Genomic DNA, 9,490 nt, shown 5'->3' on the forward strand with positions numbered 1-9,490 from the left:
AATACCATTTGACCCAGCCATCCCATTACTGGGTATATACCCAAAGGACTATAAATCATGCTGCTATAAAGACACATGCACACGTATGTTTATTGCGGCACTATTCACAATAGCAAAGAGTTGGAACCAACCCAAATGTCTAACAACAATAGACTGGATTAAGAAAATGTGGCACATATACACCATGGAATACTATGCAGCCATAAAAAATGATGAGTTCGTGTCCTTTGTAGGGACATGGATGAAACTGGAAAACATCATTCTCAGTAAACTATCGCAAGGACAAAAAACCAAACACCGCATGTTCTCACTCATAGGTGGGAATTGAACAATGAGAACTCATGGACACAGGAAGGGGAACATCACACTCTGGGGACTGTTGTGGGGTGGGGGGAGGGGGGAGGGACAGCATTAGGAGATACACCTAATGCTAAATGACGAGTTAATGGGTGCAGGAAATCAACATGGCACATGGATACATATGTAACAAACCTGCACATTGTGCACATGTACCCTAAAACCCTAAAGTATAATAAAATAAAATAAAAAAAGAAAAAGCAGTCTATGAAATGGAAGAAAACATTTGCAAATCATATCTGATAAGGGCTTAATATCTAGACTATATAAAGAACTCCTACAACTCACACAAAAAATAGCAAAATATTTTTAAATGGGCAAAGAACTTGAACGACATTTCTCCAAAGAAGATATACAAATGGCCAATGAGCACATGAAATAATGCTCAACATTGCTAATGTAGTTGCTAGTGGAAATGAAAATCAAAACCACAATCACATACTACTTTACATACCTTAGGATGGCTATTACATTATAAAAGAAAGAAAGAAAATAACAAGTGTTAGCAGGGATGTGGAACATTTATGCACCGTTGGTACAAAGTTAAAATTGCACGGCCATTACAGAAAACAGTACGTTGATTCCTCAAAAAATTGAAAATACAATGATCATATGATCCAACAATTCCACTTCCAGTATATACCCAAAAGAATTTAAAGCAGTGACTCAAACAGATATTTGTACACCCATGTTAATAACAGTATTGTTATTCACAATGGCTAAAAGGCAAAAAGAACCCAAATGTCCACTGACAGATACATAAACTGTGGTGCTTATGTATTCCTGTACACACACACACACACACAAAATAGAACATTGAGCCTAAAAAAGGAAGTAAATTGTGACACATGCTATAACATACATGAACCTTGAATATATTATGCTAAGTGAAATAAGTTAGTCACAAAAAGACAAATATTGTATGATTCCACCTATACGAGGTATCCAAAATAGTCAAATTCATAAGAACAAAAATAGAATGGTAGTTGCCAGGGGATGAGGGGAGAGGAAAATTGTGAGTCGTTATTTAATTGGTAGACAGTTCCAGTTTTGCAAGACAAAAAAGTTCTTGAGGTTGGTTGCACAGCAGTGTGAATATACATAGCCCACTAAGCTGCACACTTAAAATGGGTAAGATGGTAAATTATATGTTATGTGTATTTATCACAATTTTGAGAAATATATATGTAACATAAAGTTGTTCCCTAATATGACTTTGAAGACTGAAATTCACTGAGATCTGCTATCTCCTGAAATAACTCCAAAAAAACTGACTTTCAGAAGTAGCAAGATTTTGCTAAGAATATTTCTATATTTTAATAATCTACAACTATAACCCTAGTTACATAACTACCAATTTGCTTTTTTTAAAAAAACATGGAAGAAAATCCAAAAGAATTCACAAGAAAACTGGAATAAGCAATTATAGCAAGATTGCAGGATACAAAGCTAATATACAAAGGTCAATTGCTTTCCTATATACCAGCAATGAACAAGTGCAATTTGAAATAAAAAACACGATACCATTTATATAAGCACCAAAAAACTGAAATACTTAGGTATAAATCTAACAAAATATTTACAGGATCTATATGAGGAAAACTATAAATAAATTGGAAGATATTCCATATTCATAGATAGGAAGACAATATTATCAAGACAACAGTTTTTCCAACTTGATCTATAAATTCAATGCTATCCCAATCAAAATCCCAACAAGTTATTTTGTAAATATGAACAAACCAATTCTAATGTTTATATGCAGAGGCAAAAGACTCAGAATAGCCAATACAATATTGAAGGGGCATAAAGTTAGTTAGAGGACTGACACTACTCAACTTAAAGACTTACTGTAACACTACAATAATCAAGACAGTGTGGTACTGGTGAAGGACAAACAGGTCAATGGAATAGAATAGACAGCACAGAAATGGAGCCACTAAATATAGTCACCTAATCTTTGACAAAGGAGCAAAGGCAATACATTGTAAAAAAAAAGAAATATATATATATATATATATATATATATCCTTTTCAATAAATGATGTTGGAACAATGGACACCCACATGCAAAAGATGAATCTAGGCTGGGTGCAGTGGCTCACGCCTGTAATCCCAGCACTTCGGGAGGCCGAGGTGGGCGGATAACCCGAGGTCAGGAGTTCGAGACCAGCCTGGCCAACATGGTGAAACCCCACCTCTACTAAAAAAAATACAAAAATTAGCTAGGCGTGGTGGCAGGCGCCTTAATCCCAGCTACTTGGGAGGCAGAGGCAGGAGAATCATTTCAACCCGGGAGGCGGAGGTTGCAGTGAGCTGAGATCAAGCCATTGCACTCAAACCTGGGGGACAAGAGATTTTTCTTAAAAAAAAAAAAGACATGGATGAAACTGGAAACCATCATTCTCAGTAAACTATCGCAAGGACAAAAAACCAAACACCACATGTTCTCACTCATAGGTGGGAATTGAACAATGAGAACACATGGACACAGGAAGGGGAACACACTCCAGGGACTGTTGTGGGGTGGGGGGGAGGGGGGAGGGACAGCATTAGGAGATATACCTAATGCTAAATGACGAGTTAATGGGTGCAGCACACCAACATGGCACATGGATACATATGTAACAAACCTGTACATTGTGCACATGTACCCTAAAACTTGAAGTATAATAATAATAAAAAAAGAAAAAAAGATGAATTTAGAGGAAGACCTTCAAAAAATTAACTCAAAATGTATCACAAGCCTTAATGTAGAACACAAAACTATAAAACTCCTAGAAGATAAAAGGAGAAAATCTAGATGACCTTAGATTTGGTGATGACTTTTTAGATGTGACACTGAAGACATGATTTATAAAAGAAAAGAGTCAATAAGCTGGATTTCATTAAAGTTAAACATTTCTGCTCTACAAAAGACACTGCCAAGAGAATGAAAACACAGTCACAGACTAGGAGAAAATATTTGCAAAAGACCTATCTCATAAAGAACTGTTATCCAAAATATACAAAGAATTCCCAAAACTCAAAAATAAGAAAACAACCCAATGAAAAAATGGACCACCATCCTGGCTAACACAGTGAAACCCTGTCTCTACTAAAAATACAAAAAATTAGCTGGGCGTGGTGGCCGGCACCTGTAGTCCCAGCTACTCAGGAGGCTGAGGCAGGAGAATGGTGTGAACCTGGGAGGCGGAGCTGGCAGTGAGCCAAGATCGCACCACTGTACTCCAGCCTGGGCAACAGAGCGAGACTCCATCTCAAAAAAAAAAAAAAAAAGGACCAAAGACCTTAACAGACACCTCACCAAAGAAAACATATAGATGCAAAAAAAAAAAAAAAGCATATGAAAAGATGCTCCACATTATATGTCATGAGGGAAATGCAAATTAAAACAAGAAGATAACCACCGCACACTTATTAGAATGGCCAAAATCCAGAACATTGTTAGCACCAAATGCTGGCAAGGAGGTGGAACAAGAACTATCATTCATTGTACATGGGAACACAAAATGGTACAGGGAGTTTGGAAGAATGTTTGGTGGTTTCTCAACAAAACTAGACATACTCTTACCATATATATCATTCAGCAATTGAGCTCCTTGGTATTTATCCAAAAGAGTGGAAAATTTATGTCCACACAAAAATCTGCACATGGATGTTTATCAAAGTTTTATTCATAAGTAACAAAACTTGGAAGCAATCAAGATGCCCTTCAGTAGGTGAATGGATAAACTGTAGTACATCCAAATAATGGAATATTATTCAACACTAAAATAAATTAGCTATCAAGCCATGAAAAGACATGAAGAAACCTTAAATGCATAATACCAAGTGAAAGAAGTCAATCTGAAATGGCTACATAATGTATGATTCCATCAATATGACATTCTGGAAAAGGGATTCTGGAAAACTATGAAGACAATAAAAAGATCAGTGGGTTCCAGGGGTTACAGGAAAAGGAGGGATGAATAGGTGGAGCACAGAGGATTCTTAGGGCAGTGAAACTATTTTATATGATACGATAGAGTAAATACAGCTCATCATACATTTGTCAAGACCCAGAGAATGTACAACATCAAGAGTAAACCCTAATATAAGCTATGGACTTTGGGTGATGATGTATCAATGGAGAGTCATCATCTGTAACAAATACACCATTCTGGTGGGGGATGTTGATGGGGGGCAGCTATTGCATCTGTGGGGACAGTACATATATGGGAAATCTCTGTACCTTCCTCTCAACTTTGTTGTGAACTTAAAACTGCTCTGAAAAAATTAGGTCTTGCCAGGCACGGTGGCTCATGCCTATAATCCCAGCACTTTGGGAGGCCAAGGCGGGTGGATCACAAGGTCAGGAGTTTGAGACCAGCCTGGCCAATATGGTGAAACCCCGTCTCTACTAAAAATACAAAAATTAGCTGGGTGTGATGGCATGTGCCTGTAGTTCCAGCTACTCGGGAGGCTGAGGCAGGAGGATCGCTTGAACCTTAGGAGGCAGAGGTTGCAGTGAGCCGAGATCATGCCACTGCACTCCACCCTGGGTGACAGAGCAAGACTCTGTCTAAAAAAAAAAATTAGGTCTTATAAAAAATAAGTCATGAAGTTTACTACTCAGGAGGCTGAGACAGGAGGATCACTTGAACCCAGGAGGCGGGGGTTGCAGTGAGCCGAGATCATGCCACTGCACTCCAGCCTGGGCAACACAGCGAGGCTCTGTCTAAAAAAAAAAAAATTAGGTCTTGGAAAAAATAAGTCATAACGTTTAAAATACAGTTCATTTTAGAAATCAGATTTTAACAATCTAGTTCGGTATTCTAGTTTTATTCTCAACTTTTCAAAAAAAGCAGTATTCCTTTATCCTCTTACAATGATTCTAACATAAATTACATAATATTTTTCATGTGTTATGTAAAAGTTTATTAATACTTTTAACTTTTTTTTGACACAGAGTCTCACTTTGTCACTCAGGCTGGAGTGCAGTGGCACGACCAGAGCTCACTGCAGCCTCACCTCCCAGGCTCACACGGTTCTCCCACCTTAGCCTCCTGAGTAGCTGGGACTATAGGTGCATGCCACCACACCTGGCTAATTTTTAATTTTTTATAGAGACAGGGTCTCACTATGCTACCCAGGCTGGTCTTAAACTCCTGAACTCAAACTATCCTCCTGCCTCAGCCTCCCAAAGTGCTGGGATTACAGGCATGAGCCACTGTGCCCACCTATTTATTTTCAACTTTTTAATTAATTTTTTAGGTTAATATTTCTGCTCTATAGCTGAACTATTTACCTAAATATGATACATTTCAGTTCTTTCATACAACCTCCCGTTAGGACAAAAACACATTGCTTTACTTTATTTAAATTTGCTTTATTAAATATACATTAATTTCAAACTATAATCCTCACTGCTATCTTTATTTTTCACACTCCCTTTTAACATTCATTTATATGCATATAATTTTACCTATTTCATTCAAAAACATATAAGCAAATGGAGTAATGTTCTCATAGTATTAATTATTTTGTTTAAATGCAAAAGTTTATCTGTACTTGTTTCATGAGAAAATGTAAGTTTAAAATAATGCAGAAACTTTTATATAAAAATACAAAATTATCCTCATTCAGTAACTTTAACACACTTTAACCCTAATAAAGTGGGAAGAATCACAGAATATTTATATTTAATTGTTCTATTTCACTACATAAGCTATCAGATATACCTTTTCCATGAATCCTTATGAAACTCTGAGAAAAATGCGTGACTATGAGGTTTATTTAAATTTAATTTGGAGAATTATACAATCAGTCAAGAAGCATACATTCTTCATTCTACATAAAATAGTGAAATGGTTACTTATCCACTGAATTTTTTTAGTGAATTACAGTCATATTTCTATCAGGTCAAGTGACAATCTATGTATGAGAGATTAATCTGACACAAGACAGTGAAGCTTAATCCTTCAGTATATCATAATCTACTTACTCTGTATGCTAGAAGAATTTCAGATTTTAAAATTATACGGGAAGTAGTGCTAAACATGTACATAGAACAAAAGCAATTTTCCTAAAATATTTAGTTTTAATGTCTACATAGCATGAATGGACTTATTTTAAAAGGTGAAATACAATGCTTATTTAATTTTATGGGGTAGAATTAAAATCATCATTTGATAATATTTTATAATTTTTTTAAACTTTTTAAAATTTTTGAGGGTATAGAGTAGGTGTATATATTTACAGGGTACATGAGGTGTTTTGATATAGGCATGCAATGTGAAATAAGCACATCATACAAATGGGGTATGTATCCCCTCAAGCATTTATTCTTTGAGCTACAAATAATCAAATTACATTATTTAGGTTATTTAAAAAATAAATTTAGGTTATTATTGACTATAGTCACCCGATTGTGCTATCAAATAGTAGGTCTTATTCATTCTTGCTATTTTTTTTTTTTTTGTACCTATTAACCATCCCTACTTCCTCCCTAACCTCCTACTACCCTTCCCAGCATCTGGTAACCATCTTACTACTCTCTGTGTTCGTGAGTTCAATTGACATGATTTTTAGATCCCACAAATAAGTGAGAAGATGCTGAAATCTTCAATCCAGAGATTTACTTAAGATAATTCTATCTAGACATCAATATGTTCTCATTTTGTGACCACTCTATGAAGCTACCATTACTGTGTTCACATAATTCACAAGTACAGTGGAAGACACTGAGACTTAAAAAAAAAATCCTTTGCTTTATCTGTGATTATTCACATTACATATAGAAATTAAAATTATTCACGACATGTATCAGAGATGCCAATATTTCTTCTTTGAGAATCTGTCCTGCTTATAACCCTGGAAGGAACAGATCTTTTGTACTATTTGACCCTGTTCCTTCACTCCCAACCCTATCCCCAGAACATAAATGATGGAAGCAATTAGATACTCTCTCTTGGGGATTTGGAATTAGAACATGAACACTTAATTACGTGTAGGAGAGCCAGAAGTCATGTAGACTCTGGATCTGAGGCTATCATTCTGAGACGGTCACGATGAGACTGTAACTAAGAACTTCCAAAAACATGACAACGAAGAAACAACCCCAAATCCCCTTAAATTCCTTTTAAAATATCTAAGAGCTGCTGCTTTTTCAATTATGAGAAACCAGGGGAAAATGGCACCATTAAATAGATACTGTCTTCTATCTCTCAGCAATCTTCAGTCAGTCACTAAAGCTATGAAACTTCCTCAGCTCAGAAAACTCTTTTTATTCTCATTCTTACAGGATGTTAATGTGAAGATTTAATCTGGGTATCTACCTTATTTACTTCTTCCAGTTTAGTGTGATTTTATTTTTAAAACTCATTAATATTAGATTATTTTATTATATTATTTAAACATCGTATCACTTTATTATTCAATCTTTTACCTTCTGGTTTTAATTGGCTTATATTGATTAATCTTAGCATACATTATTGTCTTACCATTTTTGCTATCTTATCACTTTAAACTCATATTTTTATCCTCTTATGAATACTTCTTTCTTAAGTTTGTATTCATTTATTTATATTTCTTTCATATGCAATAGATATCTTAAATTTGTTTATTGATAATTATACAAATGTATGGAGTACATATGATAGTTTTATACATGCATACAATGTGCAATGATCAAATCAGGGTAATTAGGATATCTATTACCTCAAACATTTATAATTTGTTTTAGGAACATCTCAAATCTTCCAACTTTTTTGAAATATACAGTTAGCAGAAGTGTGCTTTCTTCCTTTCTGATGTAGGCCTACTTGGTTGTTGTCGAAATGGGCAAGTTTGTGAAACCTGGGAGAGTGGTGCTGGTCCTGGCCTGATGCTACTCTGGACTCAAGGCCAACACATCATCATGTAGAACATCGATTACGGCACTTCAGATCACCCCTATAACCATATCTCTGGTGTCTGGAATTGACCACTGTCCCTACAAAGTGATAGGTGCCATAGGCAAGAAGATCATCAAGAGGTCAAAGATCAAGTCTGTTGCGCAAATTTATAACTACAATCATTTCATGCCCACAAATACTCTGTAATATCCGCTTGGGCAAAACTGTCTTCAACAAGGATGTCTTCAGAGACCCTGCTCTTAAACACAAGGCCCAGTGGGATTATTGTTAACTATAGTCATGCTACTGTGCTATACAACCCTAGCACTTTTTCCTTCCATCTAACTATTTTATACCCATTAAGCAACTTTCTTCAACCACACCCCTTCCCAGCTCTAGAACCATCAGAGAACAGATATCTCTTAATCTTATTATTTTTATTTTTCTCTAAATTTAAGAATATATATTCATGATGGAACATTTGAAAAAAATATGTAAGTTATTAAAAATAAAATTAAAAATGTGTGCTTCCTTTCATTGTCCTTTATTATAAATATATTTTTCTTATAAAACTAGGGTCACATAATACGTATAGTTTACTATCCTGTTTTTTGTAATGAGCATTTTCTAATTACACTTAAACATTTATCTGTTGATCAACATTTTAATCACTTTTCAGTTTAAGGTTTATATTAATACTAATGTCTTTTTGTTGTTTATATATACATATTCTTGTTATTTCCTTAGGACAAACTGGAATGTTGTGTGAAAGAAAATAAGTATTTTTAAGAATTGTGAAATATATTACCACATTGTTTTCCACAGTTTTATAAATTCTGAGGAAACATGTTTGTATGTGGTATTTTTTAAACTGAATCCTCAATATATTGGTTTTATTTTTCTTTGTAAATTTCACAAGTTATTTTCATTGCACTTCTTATATTTTGATCAATTTTTCAAATATGTCTCATTTTATTTTTTGAAAACTTTATATTCTACCTTCTAAAGTAGAAATATCTTTATTAATTTTTCTAAGTACAAAAATTATAGGTCTTCCGAGAGCTGGGTGGAAGGCAGAGTAAAACCACATCACAGATTCTCTTTGTCAAAGCCTAACAAAAGCAATTTAAGAGTACTTTAAATGGCAAAAAAACCGAACAGTAAAGCATAAACGATATGCTATGAATCTTCAAAAAATAATAACTAAGGAAATGTGTGGGATGGCTATAATCTCTATCCCAAAGAAAAAGTTCTAA

The 9,490-nt window shown here is 34.8% G+C and overlaps 1 protein-coding gene across 1 annotated transcript in view; it reads left to right on the top strand.

Annotated features, from left to right (window-relative positions):
* The window catches only part of WDPCP (WD repeat containing planar cell polarity effector), a 496,574-nt gene extending 487,954 nt beyond the window's left edge, over positions 1-8,620 (top strand). Inside the window, exon 18 of the mRNA XM_032178078.2 lies at positions 8,157-8,620. Within this exon, the coding sequence (XP_032033969.1) occupies positions 8,157-8,225 (69 nt within the window). The 3' untranslated portion in view covers positions 8,226-8,620. The remainder of the gene's footprint in view (positions 1-8,156) is intronic.
* The last annotated feature ends 870 nt before the right edge of the window (positions 8,621-9,490 follow it).

Source organism: Hylobates moloch, unplaced genomic scaffold (genome assembly GCF_009828535.3).
Source record: "Hylobates moloch isolate HMO894 unplaced genomic scaffold, HMol_V3 SCAFFOLD_15, whole genome shotgun sequence".
Classification (NCBI taxonomy): Eukaryota; Metazoa; Chordata; class Mammalia; order Primates; family Hylobatidae; genus Hylobates; species Hylobates moloch.